The 16,148-nt window shown below is 49.1% G+C and overlaps 2 protein-coding genes across 2 annotated transcripts in view; one reads left to right on the top strand and one right to left on the bottom strand.

The window, feature by feature from the left end:
- The window catches only part of LOC126576415 (protein O-mannosyl-transferase TMTC1-like), a 68,159-nt gene that overhangs the window by 33,450 nt on the left and 18,561 nt on the right, over window positions 1-16,148 (top strand). Inside the window, exons 4-5 of the mRNA XM_050237678.1 lie at window positions 2,992-3,312; window positions 3,389-3,578. Coding sequence (XP_050093635.1) covers window positions 2,992-3,312; window positions 3,389-3,578 — 511 coding nt within the window. The remainder of the gene's footprint in view (window positions 1-2,991; window positions 3,313-3,388; window positions 3,579-16,148) is intronic.
- LOC126576414 (CD109 antigen-like) lies at window positions 8,460-13,626 on the bottom strand. Its single transcript, XM_050237677.1, has 13 exons — window positions 13,501-13,626; window positions 13,240-13,435; window positions 12,461-13,166; window positions 12,113-12,387; window positions 11,946-12,037; window positions 11,612-11,876; window positions 11,326-11,535; window positions 11,219-11,267; window positions 10,725-11,132; window positions 10,377-10,670; window positions 9,047-10,311; window positions 8,826-8,979; window positions 8,460-8,757 (listed from the first exon to the last, which is right to left on the bottom strand). The coding sequence occupies exons 1-13, from the start codon at window positions 13,560-13,562 to the stop codon at window positions 8,660-8,662; spliced, it is 4,074 nt and encodes a 1,357-aa protein (XP_050093634.1). The 5' UTR covers window positions 13,563-13,626; the 3' UTR covers window positions 8,460-8,659.

Below are 16,148 nucleotides of genomic sequence, written 5' to 3'. Positions count from 1 at the left end.
TTGGGTGTACATTGGACCCGAGGAACCTGCACCGAAGTGAACGAAGGCGCAAAAAGACAAAAGACAAACAACAGCAACAACAACAACAGCGAAGACACTGACAGCGGTGAAAAGTATGGAAGAAGACGATGGACCAGGAATGGGAATTGCGGAGCGGGGGGTTGTTTTGGTTGTTAAGAACCCGGTGCAACCAGGGGTCGGTAGGAAAAACAATCTGCATTTCGTCTACAAACACCCAGCTGCTACCAAGGCACACCTCTTTGGCGTCGACTGCAGCTGTGGTGTTGCTTGCTTGTGTTGCCCTCGGTGCTTGCCCCCGATTGTCTCTCAGCCACTCCCTCCTGGTTGTCTTGTCTACTTTGCCACATCCGTCTGGCTTTCGTTCTCGGTTCAGTTGCTGCTGCTGCTGCACCGAGGCCAAGGTACGGTCATGGAAAGTTTTCGTTACTTTCCGCTGTCTTCGTCTTCGTCTTCGGTGTCGTCGTTGTTGCTGTAGCAGTTGTTGTTGAACATTTTTCTTGTAGCCAACCATCCCTGCAGGCAATGTGAGCGGAAGTTTGAAGTTGCCAGCTCTTCTGGTGGAGCATTTTGCATTGCATGCCCAAAGACCCGTTGTCGAAGTCGAAGCAGAAAGTTGCATTCCGGATCCGCATCCGTAGGCCACGGGCGGATGAGCGCTACTTACCGCAAATGATAATGCACATTCATGCAGCCCTCCTCTGCAGCCTCTCTCTCTTTCTCTCCTTAGCTTTCCTGTCTTCAAATACTTGCCAGTCTGCATGCCTTCGGTGCTGGCATTCGAGAAGTAAATGAAACGAACGATTGTCTCGCCGCATCGCTATTTTGGGGGGATGAGAGGTGGAATCTTCATTCTTCCGAAACAAAGAGAAAAGACAAAAACCATTCCGGCTCGCAGAGTAATTGGTGAACCGGTTTGAGGGAGGGGGCGGAAGAAGAAGGACAGACAATGTTAAGGAAGGAGTGTAAGCCGCTTTTTCACGGATTACAACGATGTCTTTTCTGCCCGAGGAAACTCTGACATTGCTGCTGCTGCTGCTCGTGCTCGCCCTCGTGCTCGTTAGTTTAATTTTTGTTTGTGGGTGAAGCAAGTTACTCCGCCATTTTCCCAGAAAGTTCGAAGCCTTCGTCGCACTTCCTTCGGCACCTTCTCTCCGGAGACCCGATCTCATTGTCAGAAGTAATGAACTGGCAGTGGGCATGAGTCGGGTGTCTCTGTGTCTGTGCCGGACGCTGGTGATGCTGGATGGCTTTTTGCTGCATCATGCTAATTATTATCGGCAGCATTACCATCACCATCATCATCATCATCATCATCATTGGGTTTTAAATCAAAAACTTAATACAATAGCAATCAAGCTGCGGTACGCTACACTAAACCGGTGGCCGTGGTGACTCGTTACGGCTGCATTTACATGCCCGCGGTGACTCATCCTTGGGGACCACCTCGTCTCGGTGGGTCGGAAAGTCATCTGCAACTTGTCTTCGAATTCAAAGTACCTGATTAAATGACGGCAGTGAGTTGTTGTGGGTTTTTGCGAAAGTTGCGCCGTCCCCCCGTGGATGCTGGTGCAGACAACGGTCACGGAGAGAGTGGGGAATATTGTTGCTTTCGAATGCTAATGCGAGTAGTTTTGTTGGTTTTGTTTTACTTCGATGGGATCCTTTGCAACGAAGAGTTGATTTGATGATATGCGTCTTTTCGCAGTTTTCTCGTTTTTTTTTTGTTTCATTGGAGGAAAGTACTGCAACCAGTCGATGAAGTTTTCGCTTTTGTGTGAAAATGAGTCGCATTGAAATGCCTGTCATTCATTTCAAGCAGTGCTGCGTGCTGATTGTAAATGGAATGGAGCATTAGCGTTCTTTTGTCGATAGCCAATTGCTGTGAAACTCGGTTTGGAATTATTCGATATCGTTATTATTGCTATCTGGATGATTCATTCTATAATCATCTGATCTGTTCACTGGATGTTTTAACAAACTCAATCGTTCGTTTATTTCAAAGGAATTCAAATGAGATAATGATTTGTTTGCATTTGCTGATTTGTTGTCCATTCAGAACACACTTAAGCGATTGTTTTTAGCTTTTCCCAAACGATAAGCAACGACGCAACAGTTCTATTCATAGCCATATCAATGCGCGGTAATGGACATTCATCCCTTCTGTAACTTCATTTGCGTGCTATGATTTCGCTGATCTGGGAACGATATAAACGGTTACAACAAAAGTTATAGGCACTTACTATTAATTAAGTAGCACTTGTAATTAGTACTGAAAACTGTGGGAAGCGGATCAAACAGCAATGAAAATCGTTCAACAAATTACTCTAATTATCCCCTCGCCACGAGACAGAAAGCTTCAGCAAATGAGTAAACTGATAGTTACCAAGTTTTTTTCTGTTCTATTGATTGATCTGCGTATTTTTATAACACCGGTTAAATGAGGATATAATTGTTTTCGCAATCAAAGAGCAAATTACATAAAAGGTTTCTGAAATGTGGTCATCAACTATCCTGGATAATATGGATATTGTGCGTGGTGCTATTGCATCAATTATTATCGAGAAATTCTAAGAAACATCGTTATTCATTCGCTGTTATTACCGATGGATGTGTTTGGGAATAAAAAATATTTACATTTTCACGTGAAACATAAATTGATTGGCGACGCAATGAGTGACTTGTATTCGAGCAAGTGCCGCATTTAATTTCATTCCATATTATTATTTTTTAATTATTGTAACTGGCCAGTAGATAGGCTTATTTAATTCTAAAATAAAACTCATTATAGCGCACAATAGTGTGCCTAACATCTGCTAGAGAACGAAATGGATTTTGAATAGAAATCCTCATTCCATCCGCCATTCGAAATTCAATAACGAATTGCAACACAATGCTTCGACATTGGCCACAAAGTTGTGTGGTATTCACGAGCATTAATCGCAAATGTGTTCCCGCTTGTATCGATTCCAGACGCTGCCACGAACCAGACATGGGATCACTCTGGCTGAGCATCGTGCTGGGCGGACTGAGCATGCTGGCCAAAGAGACGGGCATCACCGTGTTTCTGCTGAACGTCGGGTACGACGCGTACCGCAACTGGCCAGCCCTGAAGCGGAGTCTGCTCGAAAAGCGATGGAGCGAGGAGACGCATCAGTTCGGGCGGCGCGTCTCTCGCGTTCTCCTTTCGCTCGGAGTCCTGTTGGCCGTGCGCCTAGCGCTGCTGCAGGGCTCCTTGCCACGCTTCTCACACCAGGACAATCCCACCGCTTTCCATCCGAACCTTTACGTACGGTAAGTACGAGCCGTGCGGTCTAGTTAATATCCTATCTGATATGAGATATCTGAACCGATTCCATTCTGTGTGCAGGTTGCTGACGTTTTGCTATCTGGCCGCCTTCAACTGGTGGTTACTGCTGTGCCCATCGACACTCAGCCACGACTGGCAGATGGGTTCGATACCGCTCGTGACGACGCTCAGCGATCCGCGGAACCTCCTGACTCTGCTCACGTTTGCGGCCGCGCTCGCCTTCACCTATAGGGGGCTGGCCGATACCGAGGTAATTAAAACATCAATTATTTAAACTATGGTCTCTTCTCGTTCTGCATTTGTACTCATTTCCTCCTGCAACACAAATCCCTATCCCGATGATGATAGCATCTCCTGACCGACACCATACACTCCCGTTGTTAGATGTTCCGGGTTTCCACTTTACAATCGCTTTGCAAACGACTCTGAAGTGAGGCAAAACAAAAAAAAACCAACGTGAAACAAATATCGAAACAATCTCTCGTATCACGGTTGCGATCTGTTCATTCGACCAGAATGCGGTTCGTCAATTTATATTGGAAAATCCGTTGCAACGATGGAACGCGCATATTTGCTAACGCTTTTGCGGCGTCGAGTTTCCAGCTCCATTTCTCTCCCTCTACTTTTTTTTTGTTTCTTATTTGTGCCTCGATCCCTCGATTGCACCCTCTGCTGCCATCTACATCGTCTGCATCACCAGCAGGAATAGCTCCCCATTCGATCCGGCGAGGTGCATCACGCCATCGCGCCGAATTGCAATCAACTGTGCAAATATTGTATCATCGCGCACCAATGATGCATCCCCTCCATCTACACAGGGGATGATGTGCGGTTTGCAAGGACAGCGCACACAACACAAACGGTCTACTTATGTGTGCGCCCGAGCATTGGTTCAGTTGAGGAAAAAGCGCGAAACAACAACAACAAAAAAAACGAGCAGAAAAGAGGAAAATGCTGGAAATCCCCGAAATCCGTCCCCGTACCACATGCAACTCAGTCATCGGTTTTTTTTTATTTTTGATCAAAGTTGTGCTTCATCGCTCGTTGTTGCTGTCGTTGCGGACGTCCGCTTGTTGATGGATGTAAAGCATCGATTATTTATTGATCAAACCGGCAAGCTGCTTATTGACGTTAATTGTCCACATCGTGAGGGAGGCCAGCGTTCTGTTGCTGCCACTCGAACGCTCCTTGTCTTTATTGGATTCGCTTTTGTTTTGTCGCTTTTCCGGGCACGTTTTTTTTTTGGAGTTGGTCCGTAGCGAAGTGGCAACGAATTGGAATACATTGTTTACACCACCACCACCACCACCAACCGCCAGTGGGGAGAGGGGATGATGATTGTGCGGAATCATGTTGTTCTCCAAATGTTCGCGATGTAGTTTTTTTGTTTGTTGCGATCGGAACAGTGCGAGGGAGCGAGCGCATTAAAGCGACAAATGACGCAACGAGGATGAAGCGTACACCACCGCGGGCAGCAAATTATCTGCTCCATCCATCCCCTCTTGGTTGTCGTTCCAATTTGTGGTGGTTCCGGTGACGGTGTGTTCGCGATGGCGAAATATTGAATTTCACTTAAATGGGCGCTGGAGGGCGCAGGACGACAGCGGGTCTGCTCGCTTTTTGGTAGCGGTTTTAATTGAATTTATTTCCAGGTGGCAGGGCTGACAGATGTGTATTACATTCCCTTCCCGGTGACTGGTTGTTGCATGACGATGATGATGATGATGAGGCGTTGGGTTTGATGTGTAATCTATATTGGTCCTGGGGTCCAACCGATCAACCGCATCGCCTGTTTGATGTGGTTTCCGGGAATATATTTTTCCATTTTCTCTCGAAACATTCAGTACACAACCGTCAATTGCATACCGGACTTGTTTACAGGACATGCTACTTGCTTACTTGCGATTCAATCGGTTACGTTCTCTGTTCCATCGAAGCGATTGGACGCGCTGTACGAAAGATTCTGTTGAATTATTAAAACCTTCTCTCTCTTCACTCCACCACTTACATCACTGCTCTCTGCGTCACTCCCGCATCGGAGCTTATTGACACTCTGTTCGCATTACTCATGCGAGAGACAGAAGCCATAAAGACGCAGAAAGCGGAAGCGTGAGTCTCGATAACGAGGTTAACGGAAATGAGGGTGCGGATGGTGAGCATTCCTCTTCCCCCTTTCACAGATTGATGCTGCTTCCCTGCTTCTAGTGCCATCCAATTTTGCAAGCCGATTCGCCCCGAACTCAATTCCTAGATTTCTGCACCAAGGACCACTGTAAGCGCTGCTGCCGACGCTACCACATCCCACACTCAGTTCATTAGAACAAATGGGCTTCATTTCCCAATCACTCACTCCCTCTAATTCGCTCGCAGCCCGTAGCAATCGATAGCCTAGTGGCTGGTAGCGACCATTCAGGCAGAACCAGATGATAGGAAGAGAAATCGGTGGGCGAAAAAAAAAACAAAACATTAAATGAAGATCGCTGCGATTGGTGCGATGGCGTGACGGCTCCTTTTTCTGCCCCTTCCCCATTACTTCCGGCCCTTCCCGTTGATTTATCTCTCGTTTTCGGGGCCGGACCGGGACTGAGATTCAAACCGACAGCCACGTCGACGATGACGACGACGACCCTGCGTGTCTGCCGTGACCAGCAATCAGTGCTGGTGATGCTGGTCGCTGGTTCATCTAATTTCCTTTAGCCAGCACTCGCGGTGGCCGCAGCGAACCGTATCGCTTACCGTGGCTGTCCTTTTTCGGGGTGCGATGGACTACGGATCAGATCAGAAGACCACTCGTGGGGCCGCTCTGCGTCGACAGCCCGGGGTGGGTTGAGAAGTAGATGGTCCACCACCTCCACCACCACCACCATCATCATCATCATCATCATGATTGCCACCTCGAGGGTGCTACCATTACGAAACAGAAACCACCACGGCTCCGCGCTGGATCCCGCATCGCGTACACTCAAGACCCTGCGCGGCCTACATCATCTACGAAACACGCGATTTCTGTGGCTGCCCTTCTGCTTCTGCCCCCCCCCCCCATTCTCAGCATATTATGCTCGCTTCTAATGTCTTCACCAGCGACACCGATTTAGCGTGCTTCTGTTCTGCTCGCTTGGATGCTACACGGTGCACGGTGGGCTCGATTGGTGCCCTCGAAATGGTCAGAAAGCTGCTCACCATGAGCTTCCATTTATGTGGAGCATGCATCTTGTTTGGTGCGACTGTTCTAGGGAACTAAAGTTCGCATGGTCTGCAAAATCTGTGTTTAAACCAAGTTTCAACTTCAACGGAAACTTCTCCGCCCATTAGAGAGCCCAGTGTCACCGAGGGTGTTGGCAATTTTGAGCAAACACCACGGGTTCACCGTCATCTGAAAAGGCTCTCTAGGTTCTGTATGCAACGCAAGGCCGCCGTGCGTTGAGTAATATGCCGGAGCTTTGCGTCTGCCACATATTGACCGAAACGTCTGTCACCGATCTGGTATCCGAGGCATATCGTTCCCGTCGGCCGTCTGTGTTATCAATCAATCAAGCATCCTTCGCAGTACCGACTGCCTCGAACGAGTAACGACAGGCTACAACGAACGAACGAACGGGACAAGCTCGCAGTTAGTATTATTGTTATTTGCGGCCATGTTGATTGATGGACCGTGGATAGGGATGCCATGCAACCCCCCCCCCCCCCCGCCAACCCGGGAGAGAGGTTCTCCTCCTGTACGTGCCGTATGTGGCAGAAGTAAATTGATAAGTGAATTAGATAAATGACGTTTTATGTAACTTTCACTCTTTTTTGCACCCCTCAGCCTCTTTCATGTGTGCAGCGCTGTATGTTTCTATGCGTGTGTCTGTGTGCCTAGAGTAGGCGTAACGGTGGCTCGTGTTACAGCGTGCGAACGCAATAAATTTCGCCAAACTTGACACTGAGCCTTGCTTGCTTACCGAAACCCTACGACTTCTCATCTTGCCTCCACACCAACCTACGGTAAATCTGGGACCCCTATGCCAGCCTGTGCCACAGATTGACAGCATCAGGTTGTATTTGGCTTTAGCTCGCGCGTCGTCGCAATGCGTGGATGCTAAGGAAAAGGCAGAAACCGAAACCGAAGCTCGCTGCTGTCGTGAGAAGGGTGTTGTTGTGTTGAGGATTTTCGGTGGCTATAAATTGTTGTTCTCTCTGTCGCGTGAAGGGTGATCAACGGATGTATGATCACCGATGGAAACCGTCACCGTCACCGACGCTGCCGCGAGCTTGTCAGCACGATTGGGCCTGTCGAAGAGTCGCAGAGGATATCGAGTAGAGGCGGTGGCCAGGCCAGGGCTGGCTGAGAATCATGACAGCCGAAGATAAATGATGTTCGGGCTTCGCTTGGTTCCGTGACCAAAATCTGGAAGCTCGGTGGGCACCGGGTTTTTGGCGCTGGAATGCTAGACTCCCAACCGCGTGCTGCTGGCGAGAAAACTTGACGCTTGCGACGCAGGTGGATCACGGTGGATAACCTTGTTGACACCTGGTTGGCAGCTGGTAAACGCTTCAATAAAGCTCAACCAACGAACCAGGCTAGCAAGCGTGAAGGGTAATCGTGGGCGGATAGTGCTAGAGGGTGGGGAGAGAGCTGACGGCTTGTTCGTGGATTGCATTACAGCTGTTGTCGAAACGTGGCCCGCCAGGCTAAAGCTAATTCGCACAGTGACATTTTACATTGTCCTTGGTGACAGTGAGCTAAGAATGGTGCTATGGGTTGTACGAGTGATTCGTTACATTAAACGAACATGTTAGTAAAGCAAAAAGGTCTAAAGCGTATCTATGAGCCCTCTCCAGGGAATAAAACAAAGAATTTGCTACGACGGCGGACACTGTGTACGTCCATCCATGGGCAAAAAGCTATGAAAGTCATTAATAAAATCGTGTTGATATATTCTATCGACAGTTTACAACCTAGCTAACAAATTGGCAGTCGAATATCATTTTCTGATCGCAATTTGAGCGAGAAAATCTAAAAAATTCTAAAAAAACTACAAAACACCATGCGTCTCCATCGAGGTTGCGCCTCCATCGAGCATGCGCCTCCATCACTATCGTTGATTATTCCTTTTTTTTCATGAAAACGTAAACTGTGTTGATGGAAACGGTGATATATTTTATTTTTTGTGGTTGTTCTGCTAACTGGAAAATAGTATTTATTGATTTTTTATTAAACACTAATGATTCAATTTAAACCAAATGTCATAGAATTCCTGGATGCTCTCTGTGCAATATACAACAAGGCAACTCTCTGCCATTGCCTGCCGATATCATTCTTCGATCAGTTATTTAAACAAACAGCAAGCACTACCCTTCTTGGCACACCTCACGGCACTCTTTGCTCCCATCGCAAAGCTCGCACACATCCCGGCGCTCCACCTCATACGTCCTCACGGCATTCTTTTCTGCAAATGAAAAGTGATGCATTATGTCAGTACGATCATTCGAGGCATAAATCATTGCTCTTATATACCTGGTTCATAGTAATCGTGCACGATGACGTAGGCTGGCCGATTGAGTGCGACTCGTGTGCGCCGGTACGCCGTTACCGCGAAGCAGTTCCTCTCGGTGCCCATGTTGTTGTAATACAGCACCACGGACGTACCACCGAAGCGAATCTCTACGTTCTGCATGAAGAATAAATCCCACAAATTAATCTCTCAGTCATCCCCTTTGAAAAGGGTGCATCCTCACCTTTATCGGATTAACGTTGGTGGTCGCACTCAGTGGATCCTTTTCCGCAACATACCCACTCGGAAAGTTAACCTCCACCAGCACCATATTCGAACGTTCGTCCTTCAACTTCGGCATGTAGCTGGTGCACACATCCAGCACCAGTTTCGTCTCCGCCGAACCATTCCGTTTGGTCACATCCAGCACGAACTGGTTGGCGAACTTGGTCAGCTCCATACCGTACTGATAGGACACCTGTAGCAGCCCGAAACCGGTGCCCTGTACATGGAACTCCAGTTTATTCGTCGCGTCCGTGAACTCATCGTAGCTCATCTGCTCGAGGTCAGTGGACGTAACGCGAAACTCACGACGCCGATGGGGATAGACCAGTTGGATCGAGTAATCGTTCCGTGCTGGTGCTACCTTTTCCGCCATTTTGCAGAGCGCCTTCAGACCGACGAACGTGTCCTGGGTACGGGGGAAGCTACCGGTTTCGTACCGTTGCCCCACCAACCAGCGCATGATCGGTACACCCTCGAGGTAGCGTTCGGCCAGTACGTACGATAGGAGCGCGTAGGCCGTCGTTTCGATTCCGTTCGCCGATCGGACCCAGTATCGCTCGGTGCCGTTATTTTTTGTGGTACTCAGGTTGTCCAGTCGCTCCAGTGCCTCAGTCCGCAGTGGATGACGAGCCAACCATAGTGCGTACGTTGCGATCGAGAGATCATAAGCATCTTTGATGTTGGGAAGTGCTGCCGTTACGTACTGAATGCCCCGTTCGATCACCTTCGGATGACTACGGGCAGCATCGGCATTCTCCAGGAAAGCAATCAGTACGTACGACGTCAAAGCAATGCCATCACGCAGTCCACCCTGCATATCGCGATGATACATCGCACCGGCAGCATCGAACCGTCCCGTTTCGTGCTGCTTAGTGGCAAGCCATTCGAACGCTTGCCGCACAATGCTCGGCTCCACATCGGTAATATACTTCGAGGCGATCTTCATCGAACTACCGACGAAAGCGGTCAGAAAGACACCACCACCGGATCCTGCCCACAAACCAAACGAACCATCCGGTTGCCGATACCGGAGCTGATTCTGATGACCAACCCTTAGCAGTTCCGTCGCACGATTGATCAACTGTGTCTCGCGTGATCCGATCGCCGTCAGATAGTCAAGCACGAGGATATTCGGTACGTAGCGGACCATATTCTGTTCACCGCAACCACTCGGTACGCTCAGCAGATTGCCAAGGTTTTTCAGCACCGAAGTTAGCAGATTTGCTGGAAAATCGATATGACGTCAAATGACTTGGGGATATTTGGAGAGCTCCGGACGAGACACTTACGCACGAGCGTGAACTCGATCCGTCGCGAACGCTCATCCGCCTGCTTGTCAATGTCCAGCACGACCGCAAACGTCTGATTGGTGTAGGTTGAGTGGGAGAAGAACCGTGATGCATGGCGACGCTGGATCAAACTTTCCGGCACAACGCGGATCACCTTCTCCAGTTCGTCCACTTCGCTGCCACAGGCGGCTTTGACGCGTACCACCATCTCACCGATGGCGCGCGCTTTTACCAGGAAGGTGACCGACACACCAACGTTCGGCGGAACGGTGACCGTCTTGGTGAGGCTTTGTGCTAAGGAAGATTGAGGGAAAGTATAAGAAAAACAACATTTTCTGGATCACTCACCTGTAACCGGTTGACCGACGATCTCCGTTCGATTGGCCACAGTATAGAGTGTCACTTGGGCCTTCTGAGTCGTCGCAAGCTGGCTGAAAAGACTGAACTGAAGGACGACCGCTTCACCACGCTTCACAGAGTACGGCAAACTGTCGACAATGTAGAACGGTTGGACGGTGATGAACTGGAGCGGCTGCTCGATGATACCGAGTCCGTGCAGGGGATCGATGGAGAAACCGGTCAGGTACCAGGCTGTGGTAGTGTCCGGTACCTTTTGGGATAGCTCGGTGGATCCAGAGGCCGGCATGTTTAAAGTCGTCCAGAGAAACGATTCCAGGAAGTTGCTCCTAAAGGAGACAGTTGGCTTCGCTTTGGTTTTCCTGGCTGGAGCTCCCTCGCGGCCAGTTTTTGTGTTGCCTGTTCGGGGATCGAAGGAAAACAAGGCCGTCCAATGAGCAGTGCAATTGATCCTGGAAGAGCAATCACTGTCTTTTGTTGCTTACCACTGTCAAGTGAAACTCCATCCAGGGTTTGAACGATTAGACCGAAGCGCTGCAAGTAAATCGAGGCATGTGAGTGACTGAATGTCCTCTGTGATGCACTGACTTACCTGAAAAGGATCAAAGCTGTTGTCATCGATCGCATGGAAGCCAGCGAGTGCGGCCAGTGCATCCTTCCAGAACAGATCGTGCTGTTGGCCGAACTGCAGCAAACTTTTGTCGTAAGCGGCCAGCGCGACGAACGATCCAGCACGGCCTGACATTCGCAATTGCAGATCTTGTCCCGGTTTTAGCACCGTTTTGTCTAATTTCATCGTGAACTGCGAAAGGAAACAAGGGAGCAAGTAGCTTAAAGAAGCCAGTTTTTCTTCTCTTGAATGCTATTAAAATGCCTACATTGTTGCGAAGTGCCTGGTAGTCGAGCTCGACGAAATCGTACAACACCACCCGGCTTGCGGTGACCACGGTGGCCACGATCACGGTGGACTTTGGGAGCATCCGATCGGAAGGCTTCAGCTGCAGACGATGCGAGACCGAGTCTTTGCTTAGTGGAACGTACCCTGAATTAATGATGTTTCCTCTCGAAAGCACGTAGTAAAGGTAGAAGGTTGTGCCCTTTGAGCACGTCACCAGCAGAGAAATGTCGTGATCAAGCTTCAATCTGTAGTTAAAAAGGTAGAAACGGGATCACAATTATCAAGGAAGTGACTTCGTTGTAAAGCAAACTTACGGAGCATCCAGTGTGACCTTCAGCATTGCTCCGCCATCCTGTTGCGACGCGTCTATCGTTTCCTCTAGCAGCTGATTACCATCGATCAGTGCCTGGAAGGACACAGATTGTGCATCAAGTGGATAAGAATTTACGCAAAAAAAAACTGCAGCAGATCCGACAGTCACCTCAACTTCGATGTACTCCGCAGATTTGCTCGTCGGTAGCACGAGTTTGATTACTCCGGCCGCATCCGTGGTGAAACGCTTATCAAACGGTTCTTTTAGTCCCTCCATAATCACATTAACTGCAATGCCGCTTGCCGGTCGACCATCTTGCTGTACGACCTTCAGTGAACACGAGAACGAAGATCCCCGACGGAAGGTTGGCGCTTCCTTGTGCAGTTCCACACGATACTGGTGCTTGTAGACGGTAATGTAGCGCTGCTTCGAAATGGTTCGATCTGAACGAAGGAAACGCAAACAAAACACACATCAACAAATGTTCGACGAACGATTTCGCGATCGCGTTCTTACTCGTGAGCTGCTCGGTGAAGGTGACATTCACGCGCACACTCTGACGGTCTTCCTCGATGATCAAAAGCTCCGACTGGAAATGGAGCTGCAGCACGGCACTCCCAATGAGCTGCACCGTGCGGCTTTGATCCAGGATGTCATCCTCGAGATAGAGTTCAACGCGTGCCGTCCCCTGTACCGGTAATCCCACGTTGTACTGTGCCGTTAGCGTAAGGTTTAGGCCCTGATGTGCCTCCAGTGGCACCGTAGCTGGCCGGACGTCTACATCGAACGATGCCAGTACGTATTCGTGCACTGAGAACGATTTGCTGCACAGCACACGCTGACCATCGTGGCCGGACGTGACGCTGATGCTGTAATCACCGAGCAGGGGTGTGGCCGCGATAGTGAGTCGATCCGCGAAAACTCCAGCCTGAAGGCGGGCAGCGGGCCAACGGCGTATCACGTTCCCGTTTGGATCCTCTACCGTTACGCGCACGTTATCGCCAGTGTTTGGTGCTCCTTGGGGCGGCAGCAACTCGCTGTCTAGCACGATCGCACGGAACTGAACCGTATCGCCCGGTTTGTAGACGGGCTGGCTAAGCTGGATCAGACCGGTTACGGTGTTGGCCTTGAGCTCGAGGTCCGTCTCACGATGATAACGGAAACCTTGCTGACCGTCGACAGTCAGTTTGTAGCTGCTGGTTTGTGCCAGCTGATCGGGAATCTAGCGAGAGTAAAGTAATAAGGGATTGAATCGTTTCGATTGCAAGATCATGGGAGCTCGTAGATGGGCTTACGCTCAAGTGAACCACTGCATTTGCGTTTTTCTGCACGGTGGTGAGCTTGGTGAGGTTTAGCGAGGATCTGCCAGCCCCAGTCTCGATGCCTTCCAAACGGACACTCAGCTGGACACTATCACTGGCACCAAAGTGACTGATCACGATCGTATAATTCTGCTGCGGACGAATCACTTTCGGTGCGACCAACAACAAACTGGAATGACACAAAGCAGCTGCATCCTCTGTGCACTCTGTAGAAAGAATGGTTCTCTAGCTTACCTGCTACACTCGTTGATCAGCAATACCGCGAGCATCCAAGGAATGAGGTAGTAGCGGTTCATGGCGCTCAAGATGGACTTCTCGCAAACAGCAGTGATCCGCTACGCTGCTCCAACTGAACTGAACTGAGCACCACTTTAACTAACAACCGATGATAGGCCGGTGGTACGACGATCGAAAGGGAGTTCCCCGGATGAAAACAAAACCGAGGCGCATCCAGCAGATAAGCCAAAAATCCCCAACCAGACGGCAGGACCACACTGACCGCGATTAGTAGAGGATGCTTTCTTTTTTTGCACGACTGCCTCCAATTGATAAGCGAACCACCACATGCAAATGGTGGTTTCCGTTGGATGGGCTAGACGATAAGGAGCCAACGGAGCTAGCCGTCGAGCAGACATCGCCGCTTATGCGCCTGATAAGCGTGTTGGAAAAGAATGAATGGGCGCACGCCAGTCGAGTCGCGTCAGAGGTCGTGTACGAGTCGGAATCAAATTAATGAATTACTCGCGAAGATTAACAAGCAAACAAACACACCAGGGGGGAGGGGGAAAAAGGGCGGCATCGGGCATCGGATTTATTATCAGTGGCGTCTGTTACTGTTGATGATTCATCCCCGATTGAGCTGGCGTGTCTTAGGATGTGCCTTCCTAGTGCTACATCTCACAAACGATAGTGCTAGTGATATGATATGCCATGGACGCGTGTCAGCACAGTAAGACAGCGACCTTATCAGTGTTAATGAGTTGTTGATGAATGAATCAATTATGCTATCCCCTGGGGGCACGGGATCAAATGGTAAAAGGGTATCACGGTAGTGAGAAGCATTTGCGCGAGACAGCCTAACGAACTTTGTTTACAAAAGATCAATTACGGTTGCTGTGATTGCATGTGTTTGGAGAGAGATAGCGAACGTCAACAAAGGTGTTGTTGAAGGGATCACATGACACCGAGCTTCGTTTATGCTATCGCATGACTTTTTTACGGAACTAAACCGAGGATAGGTGCACACTTAAAGCCTATGAAAGCGTATTCTGTTGTTTATATTTGTGGTTAGTGTCCTGCGGTGCGATGCCAATTATCTTTCGTTTGTTTTCGGTTCAAATAACAGGATAATGAATTTAAGGTGACGAAACTGACAAGCTACTTCGAGTGCTTTCATGCATTTGTTGTTTTCTTGGACATAGCACGAAGCAAACGGAGTCTTTCCTTTTAAGTTCTTGTTCTTCGATTGCTTCACAAGCGACTGTTCTATTCACTGTGTCGAAGTCATGTCATTAAATGATCTCTGCTGTGTACACCATTTTAGCAATAGAGGCAAATAATTGAACTGGCGCATTAGGCAAACAAGATCCTTCTGTAAGTAAACTTCGTTACTTAGAGCTAGACTTCCACAAGTCCCATATCTTTAGTGCTATTCTGTGGAAATTGATTCGAGCGATACTATACATTTCTTATTGCATTGTGGCGTCGTTCCAAGAATCGTAACAATTGGAAATTGTAGACCACTCTGACCATAACCAGTGCTTCTAGCGAATAATGAAGCTTTTGATGTACCGAACCCAGCATTCCGTCTCGCTCACTCAGAATGAAAGTAACTTGTCCTCGAAAGCAGTACACGGAACACAAGCAACGAGTCCTGAAAATCAAACGGAACGACAACCAAGGACGAAATGATTGGAGTGAGGGGCTATTACGCCATGGAATGGCAGCAGACGTAACGAGGTGCCGACAGACGACCAACTCCTCAACGAACAGAAAAAAAACCACCCACAATCTTGTGCCACTGTTTGGTTAGGAGGTGGTTTGCTCCTTCGGAACAGAACACTATGATCACTACACATCCCCTGAGCTGGACGCTACGTAACGCAGAGACAGGGAGACGGTGTACCAATGCGTAAAAATGGCTTCTGTCAGCACTCGCCCCTGCACGTAATTCAATTGAATGTCCATCAGCCCCCCCCCCCCTCCTGTTCCCCTGGCTGTCGGTCGAGCAGACGACAAGCACCACCATCGCATCAGTGCCTGCGTGCTGCTCAGGACCAGTGCCATCGGAGAGGATGGGGATGATGTTAGTGCTTGGTAACTAAATAAACAGCTTCATTCTTCTGCGAACCAACTAAAGGATTTCTTCACCCTGGTGCTCGTGCTGGTCATGGCCGTTGGTGGGGAATAGAAATAATCAAAATTTCATTTAGTTGTCTTGAGCGCCATCTTTTGATCTGACAAGCGCGCCGAGCAAAAACCATAAGGATGACTTCGTTACGGCTGAAGGGGATGCTGGGGGGGGGGGCACTACTTTTGCTTCGCTGCTCGCTACTGACCACACAACGCACGCAACGCTGCCCACTGGCACGTATCTGATGTGTGTGAAGTTCCACGAACGAATCTCAGCGCAAAAAGAATGCCAGAGAACATGTCCGCTACTGCAAGACGAGGGCGCAAATAAAAAACCCCATCCAACGACCGACAAACCGTAGCCGGACGCAAGCAAAAGTGAAAGTCTTATCTTTCAATCACATAAAAACACTCGAATCATTGGCCCTAGCTACGGCTCCTCGTTTATGGTTCGTTTCTGACATGACGAGAGCGACCGCATGTCGCGCGATCAGTAAAATCTTGGGAGCAGCAGAGCACGAGAGCTAATA

The sequence above is a fragment of the Anopheles aquasalis genome, chromosome 3, assembly GCF_943734665.1.
Source record: "Anopheles aquasalis chromosome 3, idAnoAquaMG_Q_19, whole genome shotgun sequence".
Classification (NCBI taxonomy): domain Eukaryota; kingdom Metazoa; phylum Arthropoda; class Insecta; order Diptera; family Culicidae; genus Anopheles; species Anopheles aquasalis.
The sequence above is the reverse complement of the archived record's forward strand: the minus strand, read 5'-3'. Positions and strand labels throughout refer to the sequence as shown.

Coding starts and splice junctions, on each gene's coding strand:
- LOC126576414 (XM_050237677.1), bottom strand. CDS start 13,562: ATGAACCGCTACTACCTCATTCCTTGGATGCTCGCGGTATTGCTGATC. Junction 11,133..11,218: donor TGGAGTTTCACTTGACAGTG/GTAAGCAACAAA, acceptor ATCCCCGAACAG/GCAACACAAAAACTGGCCGC. Junction 8,980..9,046: donor CCAACGTTAATCCGATAAAG/GTGAGGATGCAC, acceptor TTCTTCATGCAG/AACGTAGAGATTCGCTTCGG.